Genomic DNA, 27,752 nt, shown 5'->3' on the forward strand with positions numbered 1-27,752 from the left:
GTGTTCTACCACTGAGCCACAACCCCAGCCCTTATAATGATCTTTGAAAAGAGCATAGAAAGATGTTCATTGTCGGTATTTTAAGGGATTTTAAATGTCATTCTTAACCAAATTTGTTTAAATATACATCATATAATTTACCAGTTCAAACAATAGTTTTGACCTAGTCCTATTTGTTTTGATAATAGATATAAAATAGAACTGCGTCAAATTAACATTTCTTCCTCCTTAGTAGGATGTCTTCTTGGGGATGGCATGGTTAGGCTGAGTGACTTGCTTAGTTTTGTGTAGTGGGAATCACATTCAGACTGTTTCTCAGCTGCCTTTGAATTGTGTGATATTTGGATTTGGGGTTACACTGGAATTGGATGGGTTCATGGTGATTCTGAACTTTTCTTTTATATTAGCATGATCAGCAGTTTGATAATCAGTCTTAAGTGTAAGCCTGCTTTGAAGTGCAATTCAGAAGAAGGAAAAATATGCAAAACAAATCCACTAACAGATTTCCAGTACATAATCAAGTGCATAATTACAGCATTTGAGAGGATATAAACTCCTGAGGTTCACAAAGAATGTGAAAAGACAATTTGTGATCATCGCTATTAATGGTCAAGAGTAGGATTAAAACAGAGTAATACTCTTTACTGTATTCCAGGGATTTATTAATACTTAGTTTTCTCTGTTAAAAGTAATAAATTGAATGAAACCAGCTTCTTTTGCCTTGACTGTATATTTGTTGGCATTGTCTTTCCAGATGGGCAGGGGGTAGTTTGAGACTGAGAACAAGGTTCCTTTTTTTGCCAGTTCCTTTATCTGCCAGTGAGCTCTGTTCTTCATATAGGGCTTTGGAGGTTCCTTTCTGCAATTCTAAAAATTTTGTGTCTGAGAATGACATCTGTTTATCTATTTGGGGTCTCTGTTTATTACAAGGAACAAATGTGAATCTGAAGGAGGTAGTTTAGAGTAACATATTCAAGGCAGAACATTTAGTCTAATTAATTAGTATATTTCTGTGGTCTCCAGATTCTATTTCAGTAATTGAAAGACTCGTATGAATTTGGAGGTCTTGAGGTCTTGACCTCTACTTGAGTTAAGTATAGCACTTCCCTTAGCATTCTTAGATCCATGGGGTGGGGTTTATCTCCGAAGGCAAATATTACTTTGGATATAAATGAATGTTCCCACTTAGCAACCTCCATTTTCAGTTAGCCCCATTACATTCTTGGCTTCTGGACTGTAGGAACACTGTTCTACTTTATTCTTTCTCTCCAGAATATTCTTAGTCTATTATTGGTAGCTCCTGACCCCACTCTGCTCACTTCAGGGGAACTTTCTTAGCTCATGAGCCACAACTCCAAAAGGAAGTTGCCAAGACTTAAAACGCCCTCTTTTAGCTTCTTGCCCTTATCTTAGGACACTGCCTGAATGGCAGAAATGCTGCATGAACCCTAGGTGGAGCGAATGAGTGAGAGAAAGTATGCTTATACTATGATTTCTTTTCCTGTGGGCCTAACTTCCAAGTTTTTCGAATGAGCCTGAATGAAGAAGACGATGATGATTTTACTCTCTGCCATTGCCACTTTGTCTTATGGAAGTATAACCTCAAACAAATTATGGGCAAGTGGAAATAGGCATCAACTTTATTTCCTGGGCTGTGCCTGACAGTGTTGGCCGAGACCTGGCCTTTTCCTTAGAATTTAGTTTTAATTCTTCACTGTACATACCTCATCTTTTTAAGCTGCTTCTAGAAGTCAGGCAACTAGACTAGATAGAGAGAGCCTGTAAGAAAGCATGGCATTTTCAGGAGATATTTCTAATTGTATGGAATTATATGGAGGGCATATTCCCTGTATTCACTAGCAATTGGGTTGCTGTTAACTGCTGGGTCAACTCCTGAGCTGACCCCAATAGTAATTCTCAGTCTGCTGTGAAGTGTACACTGTCCAGTTCTGTGCCTGAGGATCTGCATTCAGGTAGAAGCTGCCTGGTTATAGAAAACTGCGCTATTTTTTTGTCATAGGCCTCTGAAAAAATAGGAGGGGGGAAAATCAAATCTAAACTCATGGTAGAATCCTGCATGAGAGAAATGTGCTACCTTTCAGCCAAAATTTGGGACTCTTGAGTCCTAAGAGAAGATACCAGTAGGTCAGATAATACTTCTTGTTGAGGCTTACTAAAGACATTACATCTCAAATGAAATGCTTACACATCCAAAAGAGAGATCCTGACTTGGCATATAAACCTACTGCCACTTCTGGTTATCTTTCATCACTTGCTTGAGTTTGAAAAGGTAATGGTTTATGCTCTAAGGAAAGAGGCTCTTTCCCAAAACCTGAGGCTTTCTCATTCCTACCAGCTGGGCCCATTGCTAAAATGCTTTCCAGTGGGCTTGCTTCTGCCTGGCCAGCACCTGGGCTGCCCCAGCTTGCAGTTGGCCTGCCTTTGCTTCATAAGCTTCCCAGGGTGGTTCTTCTTCTAAAAGCTTGTATGAATTGCTATTACTGTCTCTTTATAGTTTAAAAATGAATCCTTTTTTGTTCTTTGCAACTCATTTGCTTTTTTCTTTTCTTTAAATTACTATTAACACCTGTTGATTCTTTTTTTTTTCTGGTTGGCCTGTCACTGCATTCCTGCTCCCCCTCCCTCTAGCTGGGTTTGTCAAGTCGCCCATGTCAGAAACTAAGCTCACGGGGGACGCCTTTGAGCTGTACTGTGACGTGGTCGGGAGTCCCACGCCAGAGATCCAGTGGTGGTACGCAGAAGTCAACCGGGCAGAGTCTTTCAGACAGCTGTGGGACGGTGCTCGGAAGCGCCGTGTCACCGTAAACACCGCCTACGGGTCAAACGGCGTGAGTGTGCTGAGAATAACCCGGCTCACCTTGGAGGACTCTGGGACTTACGAGTGCAGGGCCAGCAACGACCCCAAGAGGAATGACTTGAGGCAAAACCCCTCCATAACATGGATTCGAGCCCAGGCCACCATAAGCGTCCTTCAGAGTGAGTCCAGCACCCTACAGTAGTAGTACTGTAGTCATTAGAGGTGGCCCGATGACCCTTCCCTTCTGCTACCTTTTCCTCTTCCCCAGTATGATCGCTCACCCCACCCCTTGTCTTCGTTTTTTCAAACCCACGACCCTTCTGGTTGTAGTGTATGAAAACATCTGTGGCAACTTTTTTTTTTCTTCTTTGCCGTCCTCTCTGCCTCCCTTATTTCCCCACCCTTCTCTGTGTCTTTCTCTTCAGGAACAAAGAACTTGAGGAAATCCATGACTGTCCAAAATCATCCGTGTTGGGGAGAGGTGGGAAGGGAGAACTGGGGAAGTTAAAAAAAAAAAAAAATCAAATATAAAACCAGGCAGTCAAACAAGGGTAGTGTTGAAATTGTTTCTTTCCCTTCCCTTTAATTTTGTAGTAGGTTTCCTGCTATCCTTTTGCTGGTTTCTCCTCTGGTGCCTTTCTATTTTTGTTTCTCTCCCCAGTCTAACTACTTTTTATTTCTTCTGTTCATCTGTTTGAAGCTCTCTGAGTAGCTGCCTTCATCTCTATGGTTTTAAGTTTGTGTCTGCCCAGCCTCTTCCCTCACTGTAACTTAGTGTCATCCTGTTCTGTGATGGGAATGTTGCCATGGGTGCAGTGTGGTGATATGTTTTGATTGTTGGATGGCACATAAGCTTGGATATTTCCATAGTTTTAGCTCTTTTTCTTTTCTAAAACAGTGGCATGTTCTTCTCTGACAGCAACCCTCCACTGCAGCAGTACATCCCTCACTGGGCCTATACATTCATTTCCCTGTTTTTTGTTTGTTTTTAAGCAGCAGCCCAAGATTACTTCCATGTCTTGCTTGCCATTAGGAGCTAGGTGATACAAAGCTGCAAAATATTTTTTTAAAGCCCCATCACCATGTCTCAAAGTCTAGTTGCATCTGATTTCTATTTACAGATAGTTTGACTTTGATGACTGTTGGCACAGTGTTCCTCATACCAGAGGATGGCAGCATCTGAAGTAGTTTGGAAGCCATTCACAATGGCCTTCTCTTTATGTCTTAAGATATGTCTTAAATACAACACTATTTCTCTGAGTGATGGAGTAAGCTGAGTATAGGGGTCAGAATTCTCCCCTTCATCTATTATAGTAGGCACAAGTGAGACATCTGACATAGCAGCTTTTGTGCTCACTTCTTTTTTCTGGAAAGTGACTTTTGCTTTGTATGACAGGAAAGAGGAAGAGGCACCATAGAACTAATGCTCTTGACCAGGAAGTGTTTCAGCCCCATCTTAGACCTAGTTATAATTGAGATTACATTCTCTATTTGATAGAAGAAGAATGTGGATTTTTCACATTATCTTTAAGGGCTCAGTGAGAGACCTATAGCCACTTCTAGCTTAAAGACCTGACTGATAGAGTAAAAGTAATAAAGTACTATTTTATGAGGAATTTGGTAATAACATGGGAGGTAATGTGACATGGGCTCTGAATCTGCATATGGAAAATAGCACATTAATGTCTGTTGTTTGTAGCTATTTGGCGAAGATTTCTGTGGGGGTTGCGATAGGCCTTAGAGGATAGGCTGCTGCAGTTGGCACTGTTGAATCAGAGAACCTGCTCTGTAAAGGGGGAAAAGAAAACCTTGTCTATGTGAAAATGGGGAACATTAACCCAGCAATTTTTCTTTTCTTTTCTTTTCTTTTCAACAATTTTTTCCCTTGCACGCCTCCTTCTCCTGCCCCCTTGCTCCTTTCCTTATAACATCAGAATTTCTCATGGCCACAAAAGTCTGCAGAAGTTTAGGCATGGACAGGACTGGGCATTTGGTAGTTATTCTTCCAAGCGCCTGGCTCATAGCTAGAAAGGCTAGGCCTGGGGGCTAGAAAAAGATGAGGTGCCTACCCATCAATCCCAGAAGTACACAGCATTCTCCCATTGACTTAGAAATAAGCTTCCTACCTTAAGAGTGTTTGTATGTAGTTAACCAAATCCTGGCCAGTCATTCTTACCCTAGACTTCCCAATCAGTCACTCAACCCAAGTTAGCTGTTTGTTGCTCCCTACCCCCCCCCCCCCCNACTTCAGTAAAGTTTGCCAAGTCCATGGGTCTATTATCACTCTCCTCATTCTAGTTTGCTCAAAAGTTAGGAAGGAATAAAGAATTTTCTTTCTTTTCATTGCCTTTTACAGTTAAATTTCCATTTTGGTTCTCATTTTATTTGAAAGGTAAATGTTAATTCTATTGTTTCTTTTTTTTTCTTTCATGAACACCCTAAATTCAACTGTAATTGTTTTATCTTAGGCATCCAAGAAGAAATTGCCTCTCTGGGGAGGTTGAAGTCTTCTAAGAATAACCCCCTGGCAATACTTTTCCCAAAGTTCTTTGAATGATGTAATGCAGGAAGAGAAATGTGCCCTGTTTTTAGGGTGTCTCTGTGGCCATAGCATTTTCTTTATGCATGATTACTAGGATAAGGGTCTCCTACCTGATGCTTCTAAATAAAAGTCAGTGGCAGATAAAAATGTTTGAACTTCTCCTAAATGTTCATCTCTCTGGAACTTTGGACAGTACTTGGCCACAGAAATAAAAGTCCCACCTTCATCTGGGTGCAGAATGCAGATATGGCGCCATGGCCAAGGATTGGTCAAGCACTGGTTTCCATATACAGCAATACATAGGAGGCAGGCTACCTACCCCACAACCCTCCTATGCTGCAGAATCATATTTAAGCCTATTTAAATTATCCACTTGCTCCCAACTGACTCTCTCATGGATCTTTTAACATTAAGGGGAAAAGTGCTTTCCTTTGCCTTCCAAGAATTCTTGGCAGAATGTCTACCAGATTACTTTCATCAACTTCTTAATCTCCCTGAGCTGCAATGGTCATTTGCATCGCTACAGGTAAGAATAGCATTTATTTTGGCCTCCTTGTATTTAAACATCTGGAAACTCTTGGCCTCATTCTCAGAGTTCAGCCTTTCTCAGTGCAATCTGAGAAGAAGAAACCGAAGGAGAGTCCCAAGTGGGGCGGAAAATGAAATCGGATAATAAAAATTTAGTAAAAACCTGAAAGTGTGTTTGGATTTTAATGTTGCCTTGATATTTTTTAATTTCTCTTCTGTGGAGTACTGGTTCTTTTTTCTCTTTTGTTTTTGCTTGGTTTTGATTTTTCTTGGAATTGTGATGCTTTCTGCTGATGGTGTGTGTGCGCCTTTCATTGCAGGGTTTGCAGCCATTCAGCTCGACTTCTTAAGGCCCAGGGATTTGGCTTCTGTCCAGTGTGTCTTGGAAACCATGGGGACACCACTGCGCTAACATGTTCACATGCATCTGCTTTTGTCTTAGTGGCTGCTATGCCTCCATTATCTGTACATAGAGACCCTGTTTGGTGTTACTGATAAGAACCAGTGCTGAATGGAAGATAACCACTATCCTTTTGCTAGAATTGGAAATTAATTAGAACCACTTTGTTAATTGAAAAACTTAAAGGGTTTGTTTTATCACAAGTTTGTTTGACAATGTGAACTTTGTTGTCAGAAATGTTAAATTGGTTAGGAGATCTCAAGGCATTATGTTTTCCAAGTATCCCATGACTGTTCCATCCTCTTCCCCTCCCTGAACAATAACAGAATGGTTCCAGTAGAGGAAGATAATTCTGTTCTTTATAATCAGAACTATACTACATAAAATGGCAAAGGGAAAATGCTTGGGACAGGAAGCTGCTATAGGCAGGAAGTAGTCAGATACAGGGTAATGGGAAGTCAATCATGGGTTTCTGAGAAAGAACTGGGGGGCGCACAAATAAATACCCCTTAATGTGGATGAGAAAAGATGGTTAGTGTAGACCTCACCTGAAAATGTTTGACCAAAAATAGAAAAATAACAGCCTAGGAAAAGGTTAAAGACTAATAATAATAGCAACAAAAGATAGGATAACCTAGAAACCTCCAGACTTTAATATAGCAACGAAGATTTCAAAATGCTTTAAAGATAAACCTTCCAGGAATGATAGTGTGACTTAAAGTTTTTCTGCCGTGTTATATTTGACTAATATATAGGTTATTTTTGTAGGTAAACTGGTGATCCCAGTTTATCTAAGCCCAGGATAGAACTAGAAAGTAAAGTTACATATCTTGTCTTAGGTTGGAAGTTTGGGTGAGGTGTGTGTTTTGGGGGGTGGGGGTAAGGGATAGAGAATTCAATCAGATGTGTTTTCTAGGTCCATTTTTGCCACTAATAATAATTACAGCCTTGTCATTTCACCTTTCTAGCTCTTGAAAAGAGGTATTTAGTAAACTCTTAGGGCCTTGCAGCTCTAAAATTCTTGTAGCTCATAATTCCAAGACATTGCACTATAGTGTATTATTTTGAAATTGAATGTTTTAAAGTGCAATTGTGGAAAAAAATGTTTTGGGAATAAATATGGGCTGAAGAGAAGAAGAACTGATAGTTCTTTAAGAATTTTCCCTCCTTAAAATTCAGAAAATTCAAGAGACTTCCAGTGGGAAGTTTGCTTTTAGGATATACACTTTTTTTTGCATAAATAATGGCCATGAATGGTTTGCCACAGGTTTAACAGATTTAAATGTGGGGAAAGCCATACATGTATTATTTAATTACACTTATTACTATTCTAATAGGTGTAGACTCCAATGACTCTCATAGAGAGTTTATTAGTTATAGAAATGATATTGCCTTTGTTTTTAGAACTGCAAAGTAAAGCCTGGTTTTCTAGTTGAAGCTGAATTGGTCGCTGATTCTTATATCAGAAAAAGGTGGTATTCAAAAATTGTTGCCAGTACATATACCTGTAATACTCCCATTCTTTCACGTCTAGGCCAACTGGTCTTCAGGCTTTGTCTGCACTAGTGGTCATTTGCTTATAATCATTGTTTTTCCTTTTTTGACTTCCTCCAAAGTGATAAAGTGAAAGTCCTCATGTGGTCCTGTCTGCCCTCCCTTTTCTTCTAATTTCCCCTTCCTATCCCACCCAACTCTAAGGCCAGGGTTACAGACAATGGAAAGCTCTGGCCCCCTATCATTGTACACTCTAATTGCAGAGCCAAGAATTGTCACCAGTGAAGAAGTCATTATTCGAGACAGCCCTGCCCTCCCTGTCACCTTGCAGTGTAACCTCACCTCCAGCTCTCATACACTTACATACAGCTACTGGACAAGGAATGGGGTAGAATTGACTGCCACTCGTAAGAATGCCAGCAACATGGAATACAGGTGAGAGGGGCTAGCACCTCTTAGGAATATGGGTGGGAGTGTGGCTGAGCTTACTTGCCTTTTTGTAAGTCATAATCATTAAGACTTTACATACACATGTTGAAATGACGAATCTGAGAATGATGTTTAAAAGGTGCGTTGGGAACTGTTTTCTCACAGTGAATTGAAATGTTTCTTAAACTGTTACCTATTTATTGACACGTTTTGACTTGTTTCTCTATGGGCCTTTCTTACTAATGCTGTTCAAGCCTTATTAGGAGTTTACATATAGATGTTAAAAAGATTAGTCTGAGGCCATTATTTAACAAATGCAATGTAAACTTTTTCCTTTCACTTCTTTATTTCTCTTTTTAAATTGGTGCATTATAATTGCACATAATAATGGGATTCATTATGCTATATTCATACATGCACATAATTTACCAAATAAATGCTATGTCCATGTACAGATGTACCATATCAAATTCCACTAATATATAATTATAATGCACTAATTAAAATAAAAATCAAAGCACTAATAATAATAATAATAATAATAATAATAGAAGGGAGATCAGTAGAGTAAGGTAGTAGAATTGTGGGAGCAAAGAAGAAAAGAAAAGGGAGGGAAGGTACTGGGAAGTGAACTTTTATTTCAGTGAATTTAAGTATTTACTAAACTATGAACTATGATATGAGATATATTTGTTCCTCTCCTGGATAGTCTAGTCCAGTATATCTGATGTGAGGTTCAAGAATCTTTAGTAAAGATTTCCAAATGATTCTACTAAGTAGCCAGGTTTGAGAGCCATAGATTTCCCCTTACTCTGATAAAAGAGAAATTGAGGGTAAGGCATAGTCAGCAGTAGAGTCACTGTTAAAATTCAGGTCTCTCGACATAATCCAGTGATTTGAGGGATCAGATCAAAATCAGCTTTGAGCCTCTTATTAAAGTAAGAGTCTCTCCAAGTGATTATTCTACTGGGTAGGTACCCTAATGGATTACCTTTTTTTTAAAAAAAAATTTTTTTTAGTTGTAAATGGATCTTTTATTTTATTTATGTATTTATATGCAGTGCTGAGGATGGAAACCAGGCAAGTGCTCTACCACTGAGCCACAACCCCAGCCCCATGAATCACTTTTTAAGAATGTTTAATATCACCATCACCTGGTCAGAAACAGCAGATACAGGGCCTTTTGGTAAACTATAGTAAGGATGGTGGCCTGGGAATATCCTCTGAAAAAAGGACCATACTTGGTGGTCTGAGTTATCTGGCAACCAAAGATTTGATGTGCTTTTTGGAATATTTAGAATGCATAGCACCTTAGCTTTCTTAAGTATGTTTCTGTTTGGAAATTGATCTGGAAAAGGATCAGCTAATCCTGCTTGGCAGGTTGATAAAAGTATAAGGAGTGAGGCTGGGAAAGCCTGGGTGCGCAGTAGTAGCAAGGACATTCTCCAGTATTTTGCAGCATTGAGATCTTGTCAGCCCCTTATTTAATCCACATGAATTTGTAGATCCTCTTCCTTTTATTCAGGTGAGGAAACTAAGACTCAAAGAATAATTCTTGCCTGCTTTTAGGCCAAATAATATATTTAATAAGTTTTAGAACCAAGGCAATGTTCCAAGTCTTCAGACTTTCTAGAATTATTTTTTGAAAAATTTCTCCCTGTTATTCCATACTATTTAGTGGTATGTTGGTTAACCTTTTTCCACTGTAGTTTCTTCTGATAACATACTGGAAATAGAGCCTTGGCTATATCCTTGATAGCTTGGAAAGGGTTAAATCAGTTTAAGATGTTGAGTGGAATGGAAGGCATTTATTCATGGTGTGTCCATTAGTTTTACAGATCTGTTTTTTATAATATCTCTTTCAAGGTGGCAGACATCCAGTCATAGTTCTCTTGGATTTTGTGCAGTTGTCCACGAAGCTTTGAGCTGTTAATGTTATGGAGATTTTGACCTGATTATAAAGTGCCTCTTCCCCTATTTTTCTCTTGACTTATCTGAAGCTCTTCAGGGATGTTTTGCATCACCAGAGTTTTCTAGGGATTCTGCATTTTTTTGGAATAACAACTTGGCTATTCAATAAGTTAGCCATGGAGCCAATTTGAGAAGCCTGCTTCTGCCTACCTTATAGGAAACATTTTCTCTTTGACTCTCTGTCATCTTCAATTTTTCTTCTTCTCTTTCTTTAATTTTTTATTTTTTTGGTGGTAGAGATTGAACCCAAGACCCTGTGAGTATTAGGCAAGTGATCTATCACTGAGCTACATCCCCAACCCTCTGTTGGTTTCAATTTCTTCCCAATAGTGAGTCCAGGGGAATGGTGTAGGGATATTTTGTGCCCTAGACATGGCCTCAAGCTTGGGAGTCTTATTCCCAAGTATTTCTAAAGGAACTTAGAGTTTGTCTGAGCCCTGAAGATACAGCTACTCTTTCTCCTTCAAATTCTGGAGTACTTATTAAGAGGAGCTTATTTGTGTGTCTCTTCTTACTGGGAACATATAGATTTAAAACAATGCATTTGTGTCAATTTGGAAGACATTTTGACTACTCCTCTTAGAATGGTCTCCTGCTGTGGATATTTATAGACAGTCCTGGGGATGAGCTGTGCATCTCCTCAATCTATAATCTCTCATTTTTTTAAACATTTATTTTTTTTTAGTTGTAGTTGGACACAATACCTTCATTTTATTTATTTATTTTTATGTGGTACTGAGGATCGAACCCAGGTCCTCGCATGTGCTAGGCAAGGACTCTACCACTGAGCCACAACCCCACTTAACCTGTGTTTCTTTTTTTTTGAATGAACGTTGAGATGGGTAGATGGTTTTGGGCCAGTCAGTAGACAAGATTGGGAGTTTCTATTAGACATTAATTAGTGCAGTGGAGATTTGATCATCACAAGTATCATATTTTAATGACTGAGCAAAAGAACAGGAGTTCAGTCTTATGTAAGTATCCTATGATCTGGAGATTATTGATTCTGTTTTCTGTTATTGCTAACCACCCTTTCTACATGTGTTTGGTATATGTATATGTAGACCAGAGTCTACTGAGGTGGAATGGAGTTGGCTCTCAGGGGCAAGAAAACTTATTTGGGCTTACCTGTAAGATTGAGAGGAAGGACATGCTATTCTGGCCACACATGCTTCTTAACAGTTATTCCTGTCATTTAGTCATTCATTCATTCCTCTACTGTACTCTAGCACCAAGAAAGGTGCTGGGTATAGAACTGTGTTCTAATTAAACAGTGTCTACCTACATAGAACTTAATCTGTTGGGAAATCAGACATTAATCAGACTATCACATAAATACATAATTAATTACACATGGTAATAAGTGCTGTGAAGAATCATAGGATAGTATGAGAGAGAATGTCAAGGAGGAGGATGAAATTTACATTAGGACTGGGAGGAAGTGACATGTAAACCCAGACCTAATGGAAAAGGAGTTGGGTAGGCTAAGAGTAATGGGAAGAATATTTCATGTAAAATAACATCTTGTGTGAAGGTTTTGAGCTAGGAATAAGCTTGGCACTTTGGGAAAAAAAAAACACAAAAACCTAGTACAGCTGGAAATTGGCATGAGATGAGGGAGGCTAGGGTGGTAGGCAGGAACCAGATCATGCAGGGCCTTCTTTAAAACTACATTTCTGTGGATAATTCTTTGTTGGCAGATTTGGTTCTTTGCTTGAAAGCAGAAAAACAAATTATACCTGGGTCCTGTTAGTGAGTAGTAGACTTACCTGAAAGGCATGCTTCTAAATAAGATCTTTAGTAAAGCTCAAAAAGGCTTGTTTTGTTTGTTTCTTCTGCTCTTATTTTTCTGATTGGAACCAAGAAGTTTTTAGTGATGGTTGTGTATAAACTATACTAAGTATAAATTATAGTACTTTGTGTGGCATTATATTTTAATTACTTAACTTTGTAGTTTGTTTCCCCCATTGGACTAGAGTATCTTAAGGTTAAGGACCATGGTCCATTCCATCTCTTTATTCCTGGCACCCAGTAAGGAATAAGGCATTAATGTTTTGGGATATACAAAGGGAGGTTTTTGCTTTCAGTTAGGAAGAAGTGAGTTGCATCAAGGAACAGGATTTGGAGAGCATGGTCTCTGCTTGCTCCTTTTAAGTCTCTTTTTGTTTATGTTTTAACCATTCCCAGTTAACCTCACTTCATTTTTCTTCCCATCTCTACAGGATCAATAAGCCAAGAGCTGAGGATTCAGGCGAATACCACTGCGTATACCATTTTGTCAGCGCTCCTAAAGCAAATGCCACCATTGAAGTGAAAGGTATGACCCAGCAGAGGCTGAGGTGTCAGTATGTTACTCCTGAGACTTTACTTTGGTCTGGACTCCTGGTGTTCGGTTCTTTTTTTTTTACCTTTTTACATTTCAAGAAGCAATGTATTATTATGGTTAGGACCCCAGACTCAGGAGCCTAGCTGCCTGGGTTTAAATGCAAACCCAAACATCTACTACCTGTGTGACTTTGGCAAGTTACTGGGTTTTCTATGCTTCTGTTTCCTTGTTTGTAAAATGAAGATATCAGCAGTATTTATCTCATGAGTTTGGTAGGAGGATTAAAAGTAATTTAATAAGCTGGGCACTGTGGCACATACCTGTAATCCCAGTAGCTTGGGAGGCTGAGGCAGGAGGATTGTGAGTTCAAAGCCAGCCTCAGCAAAAGTGAAGCACTTTTTAGAGACCCTGTCTCTAAATAAAAATACAAAAAAGAGTTGAGGATGTGGCTCAGTGGTTGAGTGCCCCTGAGTTCAATCCCTAATACCCCACCTTTCCCCAAAAAATTAATAGATAGGTTTGAGTTGAAGAAATTGCTGTTTAGGGGCTGGGGTTGTGGCTCAGTGTAACAGTGCTTGCCTAGCTTGTGAGAGGCACTGGGTTCAATCCTCAGCACTATATATAAGTAAAGTAAATACCCATTGACAACTTAAAAAAGTATATTTTTACAAAATTGCTGTTTTTATACAACAGAAATGTTTAAATGTTGGCAACTCATATGGCCCAATCTTAGGTAGAGCTCTTAGAATAGCACCTTACAGGTGTTATTACATAGGGTTCCAGTGGGCTAACAGGATTTGGGAAAGTATAGTGTGCAAGGTTGAATATAAGCTGTTTGTAGGTAATTCATTAGAAATGTGCCTGTGGGTATATGGCATCATAAAGATGAGTCTTAGAGTTTTAAGAAGGGTAAATAGAACTATAAAAGTTAGAACCACCTAGTAACATCATTAATCTGTTTTTCTGTTACTCACAGGAAAAGTGAAACCACTAGCTCTGTGTTCTCTGGTGAGTTTTTTGGCAGAGCTGGCCTAGGGCCCAGGTCTCAATTCCCCATCCAGTGTTTTTTTCATTATTATAAAATGACCAGTGGGAGGCAGGTCTACTATTTGAGGTCACACTGAAAAGAGGAATTCTTTTATTTTTAGCGTTTTTCATTTTGCTTATGAAGGACCTAAACTTGTCCTTTAAATCCATATGCTCATTTCTAGAAGCTAGAAGGATAGATTTAGGAAAAAGTAAGGGCCTATGTAACAAGTATTCAGGTCTTCCTTAAAATATTTAGAAGATTAAAAATGCAGATTTAAGAAAGGCTTGCCTCGCGTGTGTAAGGCATTGGGTTCAATCCTCAGCACCACATAAAAATAAATAAAACACAGGTGTTATGTCCTGTACCAAAAAAAAAAAAAAAAAATAGAAAAGAAAGGCTTAGTTAAATCCCCCAAACAAAGACTGAATATTCTGATATGCAGATGCTAACTCATAATAACAGTGTAGTGGGTAAGGGAAAAATAGAAGTGCTTTGGATTAGACAAAGGGAATGAAGGGCAGGGGGAATGGAAGTAAGAAAGATAGTAGAATGAATAAGATATTATTTTCCTATGTTCATACAAGAATACACAACCAATGTAATTTATCATGTACAACCAGAAGAATGGGAAGTTTTACTCCATGTATGTATAATATGTCAATATACATTCTATGTCATGTATAACTAAAAAGAACAGATAGAAAAACTAAAAAATAAATTAAATACATAAATAAAAGGCTTAGTCACATTCAGAGTTTCCCTTACATGGTATAAAATGAAAGTAATAGCTTGGTGATGTGATTCTAACATTCTGGGTTGAAGAAGGGATAGGTCACTGCTTCCTCTGGCTGCCAGATTTTAATTTTGAATGCCTCAAGGATTGGAGTTACAGTGGTTATAGGTCCCAAACAGGCCAGAACCTGGCATTTGATTTCTCCCTTGTCATAGAGGGATCTCGATTCCTCTCAGTTTTTGAAGAATGCCACATTTGTTCAACATGAGGAAGAAGGTTGTGAGAAACTGTTTTCTCTAAGCCAGCAAGGACCTTCCCCAGCTTAGACGAGCTGTGCTATATGGGAAGACTTTTGCTTTGTATGAAATGCTGCATTATTCCTGGCTGAGCTTTGAGCATAAATTCCCAAGTATAGAGAGCAGGCTAGATGAGGGAAGGGGAAAGTGGTGTGTCTAGCTAGTGGTCCTCAACTTGAGGGATAATTACACATAATGCAAGTCTTGGCTAACTGTAATCCTATGGATTTGGAGTTAATGATTTCTAGATAACACTTTAGGAGTAGAAACAGAGATAAGTTTTTCCATTGGTTTGACTGCCTTAGAAAGTGGCGTTCAGCAGCCCCAGAGACATTTTTCTTCACTTTTTTTTAGCAGATATGAAGCAGTAGTGGAGAGGGACAGAGAAGAGGAGGCTGCTGGAAGGAGTGTTTTCAGATAGAAGTTAAGATATGCATGGTATCTGTTACATGGTATCATATTCAAGGTGCTGATTGCACATTGCATTTTTGCTGTACCACCCTACAATAAGGAAGATGGAGTAGGTGGTGGTATCCTGATTTTAAGGAAGCAGGCCTTGAGAAAAATTGTTTTATGAGATTCTAAAGCTTGTTCTTGGGTAGATAATTTCTTTGTTAAATCTCTGAAGAAAATTCCTAAGGAATTCTAATCTTTTCTCCCCCAACATTTGGGCAGAGTAGCTAAATAATTAATGTCTTAGTGTTTCAGGTTATGGATAGTTGAGTCGAGTAAAGACTGAATATTTGGCTTTTTCTGTATTAACTTTAAGTTTATATAGGCTCAAGATCATATTCTAAGCTAGTTTCCAGTCATGGTTGGGCAGAAAAAAGTGGTAGAGGCACACTCCATACATTTAGAGTGGAGTGTGTGTTAATTCCCAAACCATTGTCATATAAACTCTAATTTTATTCCCTCAGTACCTCCAGGGTGGGGTTAGAGACAGTTAACTTTTTATAGTTACAGTGATTTGAAAATTTTGCTGAGTAACTGACAGGTAAGAGGTGATTGTACTTAAGAACAGAGAAATTCTGGGAACATAAGTGACCTCTTTGCTGAAAGAAGGCTCTGAGAATCTTTCCCATTTATGGCTTTAACTGCATCAGCACTTCAGGGTAATTTAATTCAGACCATATGTGTATATTTCTTATATTTCTAAGGCAGTCAAACCAATGTATTTATTGTACATTCAGCCCTTTTTTCCCTTCTTGCTTTTCCTGTCTTTCAGAACATCTCTTGGGGGGTGTTTGGGGAGTGAAGGAATTAACCTAACTATGAACTGGGTATTATTTGTCAAATTACCAAATCTTGAGTTACCTGTAGTATACAAAAGAAAAGAAGGCTACAGGAATCAGGAGGGACATGTGTCTGGGAGTAGACCAAAGATGACCATGCATTTTCTCCCTAGCCTATAGATTGCTGTCAAGAAAGAATTTTGATGGTGATATCATCTCCCAATGATGAAGGCCTTGCATCTGAAGTAGGTTTTTTCTCCCATCTTTTATAAAAGACAAGGATGAGGCACAGTTTAAGAAGAAAGATACTATACAGTTAAGGGTTATGTTTCTTAGGTAATTGGCAGGTGACCTGAGCAGATGCAGAGGTTGAAGACAGAGCAGGGCTGTGTAGGAGAGGGGAAATAGCCATGTGACCTTTGCCCCTAAACCCAGCCTCTCAGGGATCTGCTTAGCTCATTCCAAGGAAGGCATTGCTCCTGGCTTTTTGACACTTCAGAGGCTGTGGCTTCCACATCTTATAGAGGATTTATGAAAGCTCTACAAAGATTTTGAAAATTTTTAGCCCTATAATTGTTCAACTCTTTGCCTCTTATTCCCTTCCCTTTCTAAAATTGAAAAAATATGCTCATAAAAAAGCAAATTTAAAATTTCTATGTAGTTTACAAAGTAAAAAGAAAATTTCTGCCAGGATTCCCAAGCCCTGTCTTTATCGCTCAACCTTTTGAATTTTAATGCTATTTGTATTAAATGGTCTTAGTAGTCACCAAATCCTTGACAGAAAATGTACTACTGACTCTCATGTGAGGTACATTCCTTCCCAGAAAAGTTTGAACCTAGTGACATACTAGGACCATCTCTCCCTGTTCCCTGGATATTCTTAATGAGTTTCAGTCTTTTGGTGGCTACAAAAGCCAAATTGATCTTTTTTTTTCCTTCCTACCTGTTAGCTCTTTTTTTGCATTTTAAGATTTTTTTTTTAGGAATGAATTTTAGGATTTCTAGAAGAGGCCTTTTCATTACTTCCCTGTTTCCTGCTTGTTAACATGCCTTATAGGTGACAGATCACAGTCCAAACTGGCTGACGTGGATTGTGTGGTGAAAGTGAATATCATTATTGAGAGGAATAATACACATTTCATATTTGTACAGTCCTGTCATTATGTGCAGCATTTTCAGAGTTATTTCTTCATTTGATGTGAAGGAACTATAGCTAGTTTGATCGGTGAAGATGCTTAGAGATTGTGACATCATTTAGGTCAGAACATATGCTAAAGCTGATCCAGAATTGTGATTACTTGAGAAGTCTTTGAAAGCATGATAATAATACTTTGAAGCTCTAGGACATTTTGAACTACAGCCTTAGCCCAAATAACTATCTCTACTCTTTTTCCCCCCCTCCTTTTCAGGGTGCTATTCTGACTTTTCTTAATAAGAACAACTAACATTATCGCCCACTTACTATGTGCCAACACTATTTGTTCCTTTCCTCTCTTTCAGTCTTCACAGATGCATGGGGTACATGCTGTTGTAATCTCCACTTTCCAGATGAGAAAAATCAAAGCTCAGGGGAATTAAAGAACTGATCCAGTGTGACAGACTTAGCCAGTGGAGCCAGGTTCTTACCCAGGCACTCTAACTCCAGAGACTGCTCCTAAGCATAAAACCATACTGCTGCGTTCAGCATGTAATAATTAAAACGCCTTGGACTGAGAGAAGAAATGGGTTCTAATCTTGGCTCTGTCATTAAACATGATGTGACCCTGACCAGTCACTTTTCCTTTTCTGGGCCTCAGCTTCCCAAGTATTAGATGAAATAGGATGAGAGATAGATGATCTTTTTTTATTTATTTATTTTTTTAGGTGTAGATGGACACAACACAATGCCTTTATTTTATTTTATTTTTTTATGTGGTGCTGAGGGTCGAACCCGGGTCCTGCCCATGCTAAGCGAGCACTCTACCGCTGAGCCTCAATCCTTGCCCTAGATGATATTTAAGGTTCTTTTGTTCTGTACAGCTCTGATAAGTCTGTATACTAAAGGCAAGGAATTCTAAACTCATTTTCCTAGTGGTGATGACTGTAACTTTCCAACCTGAGAGTTCTACCTCATTTCACCCTGCACCTCCACCCATTCATCTCCCTGTCTCATGAGAACACTCCCTCTTTGTAGTCTCTGACTTCTATCACTGGTGCCAGGAAAAGTCAAGGGTAGCACCCTGAAAAGGTGGGGGGAGGGAGAGTAGAGATAGTTATTTGGACTAAGGCTGACGTTCAAAATGTCCTAGAGCTTCAAGGTATTATTATCATGCTTTCAAGGACTTCTCAAGCAGGACTTCTTAAGTGTTTGAGCAGTTGATTCTCAAACTTTAATTTGTCTGAAACGTGGCCTGGGCATCATACTTTTTAAAACCATCCCAGATAATTATAGTGTTCAGCCAAGGTTGAGAACCACTGTCTTTGAGGAAACTTGTGTGTCGTCTTAGTGGTTTTACCTGCAGAAGGCAGTACAGGTCCTAGGATTATTGAGTCTTCACAATCAATGATGAGTCTACACATTGTGGAGAATGTTTCTTGAGCCAAAAGCATACATCCTTCTTGTTTCCCTCTGAACCATTCTCAGATTTCTTCCTATATTCCTCCTCATAGTCCCTTGGCTAGCAGTAAATCTTTGCTCTCCCTCTGCTTTCCGTACAGCTTGTATTTTGCCTGCAGCAAAAATGAGGTGTCTCTGGTATTGGATAGATTGCATAAAAAAAGCAAAAAGACTGTAGAAAATGAGTGTGTTTACTTAGAAACAACACACTTGTTGATAACACTTTTAAGAGTAGATTATTTGTGCAAAAGAGTTGCTAGGTTATAAGTTTGCTTTGAAAAGTAAGCACCAGATACAGTCTATGTATGAGGCCTTATTCCTTGGTCCCTTTTTCAGGTCTCTTCTGTCTCTTCTGTTAACTTTATTTAATATCAGCTTCATCTGAACATGCCTCCTTGCCTGAGTTGACATACAGCCCGGCAGAGAAGCTGGTTACTTTGCTTCTAAGTACAGGGAAGTCAGGCAAACAGAGGGTACTGGAGAACAGGCCAAAAGCCCAGATTCCCCAGAAAATGAAAATGAATCAAGTGCTGTTGGATTACTGAGACTTTTTGGGACCCCTACATTGCCATTCATTAGGGTACTGGAAGGATATCCATTAACTTACATGATTAGACAGTGTGACAGACAAGGCCAGAGAGAATAATATTCCAAGTGTGTCTCTTTGTTGTTCCTTCCCCTTACTCTTGCCACTCAGTCTATGCCCCCTTGAGAGGGTAAAGGGAAGGAAGGATTGTTTGCTCTCTTTCATGATACACAGGCATAGTGAGACTTCTCAAACCAGCAGACCTGGTCAAGGGGTGCCTTGTTAAATGGCAAGCCCATTTAAGGTGAGGCACTAAAAAAGGCCATTAATCAATATAATTTGTCAGTAACTCACCTGATTAAACTGTTAGAGTCACAACAGAAATCCTGTTTATGTCATCAAGAGGGGAAAGCACATAGTAATCAGCATCTTTTTGATTGCCTAGATCTAACAATGCTGGAGTCTAAGCCTTCGCCTTTCCTTTCCCTAATAGCTCAAATCTGAGTTCTACTTTTTGATCCTGAGCTCTAACCTTAGTATAGTGGTATACTTTAATCCCCACAAGATCTCTATGAAATATGTGGATATTATTTCCCTTTTATGAAAGTAAATATTGAAACTCAAAGGACTTTAAATGATCAACCTTAGATTAATTGATTGGTGAGTAATAGAGCTTTTTTAAAGTGACCAGATCCAAAGCTCTGTTCTGGTCCATACATTATACTATATGAGGTAGTTAAATTCTGACAGGTAAATCAGTCCCACATCAGGTCTAGAGACTTCTGGTACATCTATAAGTAAAAATAACATTTGGGCAATTTACTGTGCAGTTATCAGTAATGCATATTAGATATTTCAATTTTTGTCAACCCTATGCTGATTTATTTTCCCCTCACTATAGTAAAGTACAAAATTGCATGGTTTCTTGAGTGATAACAACCCTGAATTGAATTCCAGTTTTACCATTTACTAGCAGTATAATTTTAGACACTAAATAACTTTTTTAAACTGAGTTTCCCAATTTATGAAAATGGGGTAATATCTACTTCATCATTTAGTATATCTATTCCTGTGTAATAAATTATCCCAAAACGTAGTGGCTTAGAAAAACACTTTTCATGTCATAATTTCCTTGGATTAGGGATCATGGAGCAGCTTAGCAGGGTTTCTGTTTCAGTCTTTCCTGAGAATTCATTCAAGCTGTTTGTTGGGGTGTACTCATTTGAAGTCTTGGCCAGGGCTCATCGATCTACTCTCAAAGGTGGCTCCCTCACATGTCTGTTGGCAGGACTCTGAGGGCTTCTCCATATGCTGTTTGAGCAACCCCCTAGCATGGCAGCTTACATCCCCTCAAAGCGTGTGATGACTGAGACTAGAAAGCCACAGTGCCTTTTGTGAACATTTTCAGAGTTGCTTTATTTTACTCATTAGAAAGGAGTCACTAAATCTAGTCCTAATATTTAAGGGGAATTATGCTTCATCTCTTGAAAGGCAATGTATCAGGGAATTTGTGTACTATTTTAAAACCATTATTGGTGGTTCAGCCCTAACGGGCCTGTTTCTGACCACTGCTGATATATACTCTGATTGCGCAGTTACCTTTCTATCTGTGGGTGCTCTGTCCTGCCCAGCAGGTGGTACAGGAACAGGCATTTTGATTAAGCAAGCAGCTACCATAAAAGATAGAAGTGACACACCTTTTCTATTGATCCATAGGCAGAAGTCATAGTTGTTATAATCACTTCCTTTAGGGGTAGAGTGGTGTGGCTTAGGTTAATTTTCTCTGTACCTAGTATAGTAGTGATACTTCCCTTCATCCAAGATAATCAAGGCATTATTTTTTGTAGTCCATTAGGTAGAGGAAATACTTTCTCCTCAACTTCACACAGTACTCTTTGGTAAGATGAGGAAAAAAACATTAGTTGATATAACTAATGAAAAGATTTTCTTATAGGCTTATGCTCTGTAAACATGGCCAAAAAAGGTGCTTTTAAGGCCATGTTCCATCTCTAAGTAGAAACCTTTGTAGAATAATGCGCTAGATGAATGAAAAGGAAGGTGGCATTTTCCTCCTCCTGAATACCAAAGCAAGAATGAAAATCATTCCTACTCTTCTCCCCATTCCTGACCTTTGAAGTCTGGGCTCTTTCAGAAAAATGACTTTTTAGAGGCCGTAGAGCACTCTGCCAACTTAACTTTAAGCCTTCTAGGTGGTTCTAATGTGTAACCCAAAGCAAAAGCTAATAGTACTTAACTATAGTACTTAACTAGTGCTAATGGCATTGGCCTTATATATGGCTCAGAGTGTTCCCTTTGAGGCAAAGGAGAGTGAAAATGGGAAAATACACCATAGATAAGCTGATTTCTGAAATTTATATCTTCACTCTAGAGCACTTCCCCGAGGTTCCAGAATTAATATTCAGCTGCCTACGTGACAACTTCGTTAAATATGCTTCTTAATCTTAACATGTCCTGTCCACTATTGCTTTCTTCCCTAACAAAACAAGAATAATCAAACAAAAACTGCCCTGAGCATCTTAGTAATTGGCGATTCCATTCTTAATGATTAATTAATTACTCAGGCCAAAATCTTGGAGTCATCCATGGCTCCTTTTTCTCTCTTGTCCCATATCTAAGTCATTAATAAATATATTAACTCAACCTACAAAATATACCTAGAATCTCATTACCTCTCCCCACTTCCACTGCTACTCCCTTCATGTGAACCATGGATACCACCCACACCCTTGTCTGAATTACTCAAGTAGCATCCTAGTTTGGTCATGCTTCCACTGTTGTATATGTACAGTTGTCCATATAATAGCCATAGGGAGTCAGTGAAAGCATACAAATCATTTCATATTTGCATGTAATAGGCCACTAGTGATTTCTAACAGACTCAGTGTAAATGCCCAAAGTCATTGTAGTGGCCTACCAAGTCCTATCCAGTCTGGGTCCACAGTCTTTCTGATTTCATCTCTGTGTTCTTGTGAACTGTGTTCCAACCAAACTTCTCTTTACTGTTCCTTGTATATAATAAACACACACCTGCCTCAACCCCTTTGCTTCTCTTTCCCTGGAGTGTTCTCTCTACACATATGCGTGCCCTACTCCTTATTTTCACATCAGAAAGACCTTTTCTGATCCTTTTGTTATCATCTCTGGCATGTAGGGTATGTTCAACAGATGCTTGTCAAGTGAGTGAAACAAAGTTGGAGGCAACGTGTGTTAGCTCTTCTGCTTACTATGTCCTTCAGCTTGCTCTTCTGCTTACTATGTCCTTCAGCTTCCCCTTGATGGTGTTTTGGTTAAGATATGGCTTTGGAGCTTACTCCTTGGAGTAATAGTATTTGGCTGAAGAAATCTCTAAGGAAGGATAACCAGTAGGCCTGAGAAGTGATAAAGTGGCAGTGGGGAAAGTTTGGATTAGGACAAGATAGAGCTAGCCTAATCACTCCCTTTGGTAGTAAAGCATTTTTCCTAGAAAAACAAAATGAGGTTTCTTTTATAACACCCAGTCTAGGAAACATTTCACACACTAAGTGGTCCTGAACAAGCCTCAGTTTAGCAAGGATTGGTTGTAGAGACAGCTTGGGTTTTTGTCCATTTCATTCATGTCTAGATGCCTCTAGAAGTTAAGTACAAGACTAGTTTGTGCCTAAGAAGCACAGTCTGTGAGTAGTAGAACTTTGGACTCTTAAGCCAAGAAAAGCAAGCTCATCAGAGGTAGTACCTGATGTCAGTCCATCATACAATACAATTCTACAGGACTTTACAGCCTCAAAATGAATGTTTTTGACATCTTATTTATCTATTCAAGAACAGGGAGCAGCTAGGAAGGCTGAGGTGGGAGGATCGCCAGTTCAAAGCCAGCCTCAGCAACTTAGGGTCTTGCAAAGTTGCTTAGGGCCTTGCTATCTCAAAATAAAAAATAAAAGGGGAATGGCGCTGGTGATGTGGCTCAGTGGTTTAGTTCCCCTGGCTTCAACCCCTGATACAAAAAAAAATAGGAACAGGGAGGTAGTGTGGCGTAAGAATTATCTCTGTTTGATAATGGGAATAGAAACAAAGCATGGAATTTGTCAAGAGCCAGCAAAACTGGAATTTGAGTAAAGTCCTATTGATTTTCTTCCCTACTTTGGCCAACAGTAAAGTCTAGCCTACTTTGAATTTCACTGCTATCAGGTTCCTGTAACTGGTCCAGCATTAATGGAAAGTATTGTTAAAAGATTAAATTCAAAGAATTAGCCCCATCTCAGGCTCCTTGGATCATTGAAACTGACCTAAGTTTTAGATTATAGGTACAGTTTATTTGTTCCTGTGTGATCTCTAAAAGTAGAAAAGCCCAACAGCCTCTAGGAACTCCAGAATTGGGTTCATCAAGATTGTTGCAAATGAGGTAATCAAGTCAGATTCCTTTTTTTTTTTTTTAAGGGGTGGGGGTACCAGTACCAGGGATTGAACTCAAGGGCACTTGACCACTGAAGCTACATCCCCAGCCCTATTTTGTATTTTATTTAGAGACCGGGTCTCACTGAGTTGCTTAGCACCTCACCATTACGGAGGCTGGCTTTGAACTCCCAATCCTCTTGCCTCAGCCTCCAGAGCCACTGGGATTACAGGCATGTGCCACCATGCCCAGCAAGGCAAGTCAGGTTCTTTAAATTTTTTTTTTTTTTTTTTTTTGTAATTGTAGATGGACAGAATGCCTTTATTTATTTATTTTTATGTTGTGCTAAGGATCGAACCCAGTGCTTCACATGTGCTAGGCAAGTGCTCTGCCCAGAGATACAGCCCCAGCCCTCTAGTCAGATTCTTAAGCTATTAACAAAAGCATTTGAGACACTGGTTGAATTTCCTGTTCATCCATTTCTTTCAGTCTTTCCTGGGAGAACCTAGGTCATTGATACTTAGGGAGTACCTTATCCAAGCACTTGTTATTTTTATGTACCTTGATTGCACATGTTTGACCTCAAGCCTCTTTGTTTCCCTTAGGGGAGTATGTGATATTTGACATGATCTATAGTTGTTATTAGTGCAAGTATTTGAAGGAAAACCCTGGGCTGGCAGTATCAGAGATGATAATGACTTTTGTTTGCATTTTCTTTAAAGAGGAGGAAATTTAGGGCCCTTGGACTTGTATCTTTTTCCTGTAAGTTGGAGAATCACCTACTTGAGTAGAACTTCATATGTTAATAACCCTGGTACCTGCTCTGATGCTTTGGTGGGTGGGGGTGAGGAATGGAATTGGCTCCATTATCCTATCTGAAATGCTCTTTATCAAAGCTGAATAGGAAGGGTGCCTAAAGGCCAATTACATTAGAAGCAAGACTCTGAGCCAGTAGGTTAGGCCTTTGTAACCTATTTAGAGTAGGCTACTGTGGTAACTGTTTTTGTTTTTTTTTCTTAACACTTTTTCACAGCTGCTCCTGACATCACTGGCCATAAACGGAGTGAGAACAAGAATGAGGGGCAGGATGCCATAATGTACTGCAAGTCAGTTGGCTATCCCCACCCAGAGTGGATCTGGCGCAAGAAGGAGAATGGTGTGCTCTCAGTGAGTAGGAAGCAGCCCTGGCTCTTGGTGCCTGAGTCTCTGTGGTTGCTGGAGTTTCTACTAGAGACGTGCAGACATCTGGACCAGTTGCTTCAACACCTATACTCTTGGATGTGTACAAGGCTTGAATCATCCTTTCTAGGGTGATGAATGCTTTACATCTGAATCTGCAGGGCAATCTCTATCCAGCATGGACTATGTACATGATTTGTTAAAGCTGTCTATCTGATTGCCTTCAGGATAGGACACAGAAAGATCCAAGCCTGTTTTAAATATTTTACTATTCCAGTCCATTAGAGTATGTTTTGATTTTGGTAAGATTGAAGGCAGTTATAAGTATATTCCTAGAACTCAGAAATACTGATACAACCCAAGAAGGGCAAAGGGCAAGCTTAGGCACTGGTATTAGACAATGTTTGCTATACAAAAGGTCAAAGAACATCTTTTCCAACCTGTGGGATGATTTTTGATGGTGTTTGGACAGTGCCTTAAACCCTCCAACTTTTTGTTTGACCAGTTTTCCTTTTTAGTAAAGCAGGTACTATATATTCCCAGATGTGGGAATAGGGGAGTCCTTTGTGCTGCTCCTTCCCCATCTTCTTCCTGCTGTAGTTTCTCATCGGGTGTTTGAAGTAGCATTCATTATGTCATCAATCTATACCAGTAAGCCTGCACTCTGTGGAAGCTGGAAGAGTCTGGAGGACTAGCACATGAGAGGCTTATGCCCTGCTTTTGTCAGAAGCTTGTTGATTTTGTTGTTGATATTGAAGGGAAGCCATCAGTGATGTACTCAAAATTCGTTGAGCAAAAATGGTACTAGATACTGCCATCTCACTTCCACCAGCGTCCTGGTAAGAGGGAGGAGAACTTTACCCTCCCTTGATCACTGGCTCACCTACTCTGACCTTTGTGTGTCCCCACTTTTTTCTGCAGGAGATTGGCAATGCCTCTGGTCGCTTCTTCATCATCAACAAGGAGAATTATACAGAGTTGAGTATTATGAACCTCCAGATCACAGAAGATCCCGGAGAGTATGAATGTAATGCTACTAACTCTATTGGCTCCGCCTCAGTGTTCACCATCCTCAGGGTACGAAGCCACCTGGCCCCACTGTGGCCTTTCTTGGGAATTCTGGCTGAAATCATCATCCTTGTAGTGATCATTGTTGTGTATGAGAAGAGGAAGAGGCCAGATGAGGTTCCTGACGGTAAGAGCATACCTACAGAACAGTAATGTTGGATTTGGTTCTTTGGGGGTGGTTTCTAAACACCCAAAGAAGACTATATGGATGTTGGGATTCCCAAACATTCCAAAAGGAAAAAGAAGGAAAAATTTTATTCCTAACTCCCTACCTCTCAGATTTTTGGTTTTTTGTAGGTGGAGTGGTACTGGGGATTGTACTCAGGGGTACTTGGCCAATGAGCCACATCCCCAGCCCTATTTTGTATTTGATTTAGAGACAGGGTCTCACTGAGTTGCTTAGCATCTCACCATTGCTGAGGCTGGCTTTGAACTCACGATCTTTCTGCCTCAGTCTCCCAAGCCACTGGGATTACAGGCATGTGCCACTGTGCCTGATTCAAGATTTTTTTATATTAGGCATCAGTAGCTATAATATGCTCTTTCCCTCTTTAGGTATCCTCCAAATCCTAGGGCCCTGCCCTTTAGGCCTTGTGGTAAATGAACAGCTGTCAGTCTCCTTGTTGAGTTTTGTCTTCCTTCAATATAGATCATAAGGCAGCTGAGCTTGAAGAGAATCCAGGTTAAGCCTGGAAGCCACCCCAAGATGGTAGGCCACCTGTTCATTCAGGCAGATTTAAAGTATCTAACTGGTTGTCAGATGGTTGACTGGTATAATTCCTGTAAGTAATAGTCCCAGTCCAAGTCAGACTATCTTAGGAAAGCCGTTGGAACAAGCTGCCCTGTGGTTCCTTGATTGGTCTCTTTGGTAGATTTTCATTATTCTCTACCATATGGCTCTTCTGCCTGTGTTGCAAAGAGAAGAACAGTGGCGAGTGTCTGATGTATCCCTCCTCCCAGTTTAAGATAGCTAAGTGCTAATACTTGGACCTGGAGCCCATGTCCCAAGGCAGGCCCAGGGTCGCAGAGTAGAGTGACAGTAGCAGTAGAATCATGGTGAGTCATTAAGCACTGTAGAGGTAACAGCTGATGTCTTCTCTTATTGGACAAGCCTGGAATCAGGAAAGCTTTAGGATATTGTTGTATTTTTTTGGTCATAGATTTTCATTTTTTAACCCTTTGATTAAAACCAGGGGGAAACTATTTGTGGAGACTCCTATCAGAACTTCAGATTCCTAATAGTTCCATACCCCCACCCTCCCACTACTACTTCATCCTCTCATATCACTGGCAAAAAGAAAAATGCCTGACCAACCATTGCCAACACTTGCTTTGCTGCCAAGCTAGACCAGAAGTGTGTGTCACTAAGCTCAGTGCAAACTGACCTGGAGTGATGGTGGGATCACCAGTTCTGGGGATTATGTTTATGTACCCGTGGCACAATATCCTACCCCAGGGTTGACTGTCTCTGTGGCTGAGCAATAGGACTGCAGCCTTTGTATATCTGGCAAACACAGGTTTCTTGATCCCTTGAAAAGAGTGGAGGAGCTTCAAAGGCATGCCAATGACTTTTAGACTCTCTGAAAAGGACATGTTTGAGAGCACCAGCCACTTCCTTTTCTTTTCTTCTCAGCAGCTCTAAATCTCTTGTCTGCACTAAGTAGAGTGAGTATTTGAATGAGTGCTGAGATTGATGAAGAGGTTTTACCTGTAAGAAGACCTGGTAGATGGATGCCTCTTTGAATGTACTTTCAGCAGTGAATTGAATGGAGGAATGGGGTGGGTGTCGACTGGAAGCAGAGAGACCTTTGTAAATACATGGTCTAGTTTCTCTGAGATAGAGGATGGTCCCCCAGGAGTTTTACTTTCCTACGCTATGAAGTAAAACTACTTCATGGATTTTCATGTATCCCTAATGGTTTTTCCTTGAGATTTCTCCCTTTTCTGCTATATATTAGGATTCCCAACACAGAGTGCACCTATATTTAGACTTGAGAGTAAAGGGAGAGAAGAGTTGCCTGGTTTTCATGTGCTCTTTGGGAGCAGTTATGCCTCCTTCCTGACAAGGGCTTTTGCATCCCTCCCACAGTGCTACATATTGCTTTGCCAAATACTGCTTTTTCTCAGCCTGTCCTTTGCACAGGTTGAAGAGCACACAGGCAGGAAAGAATTGGCAGAGATGGGCTCTAAAAAC

At 39.8% G+C, this 27,752-nt stretch overlaps 1 protein-coding gene across 1 annotated transcript in view; it reads left to right on the plus strand.

Annotated features, from left to right (window-relative positions):
• Positions 1-27,752, plus strand: part of Nptn (neuroplastin) — a gene marked incomplete at its 5' end in the record, with an annotated part of 67,159 nt that overhangs the window by 32,002 nt on the left and 7,405 nt on the right. The window contains 5 exons of the mRNA XM_048793207.1: positions 2,650-2,997; positions 8,046-8,217; positions 12,405-12,499; positions 24,345-24,478; positions 25,412-25,685. Coding sequence (XP_048649164.1) covers positions 2,650-2,997; positions 8,046-8,217; positions 12,405-12,499; positions 24,345-24,478; positions 25,412-25,685 — 1,023 coding nt within the window. The remainder of the gene's footprint in view (positions 1-2,649; positions 2,998-8,045; positions 8,218-12,404; positions 12,500-24,344; positions 24,479-25,411; positions 25,686-27,752) is intronic.

The sequence above is a fragment of the Marmota marmota genome, unplaced genomic scaffold, assembly GCF_001458135.2.
Source record: "Marmota marmota marmota unplaced genomic scaffold, marMar, whole genome shotgun sequence".
Lineage (NCBI taxonomy): Eukaryota > Metazoa > Chordata > Mammalia > Rodentia > Sciuridae > Marmota > Marmota marmota.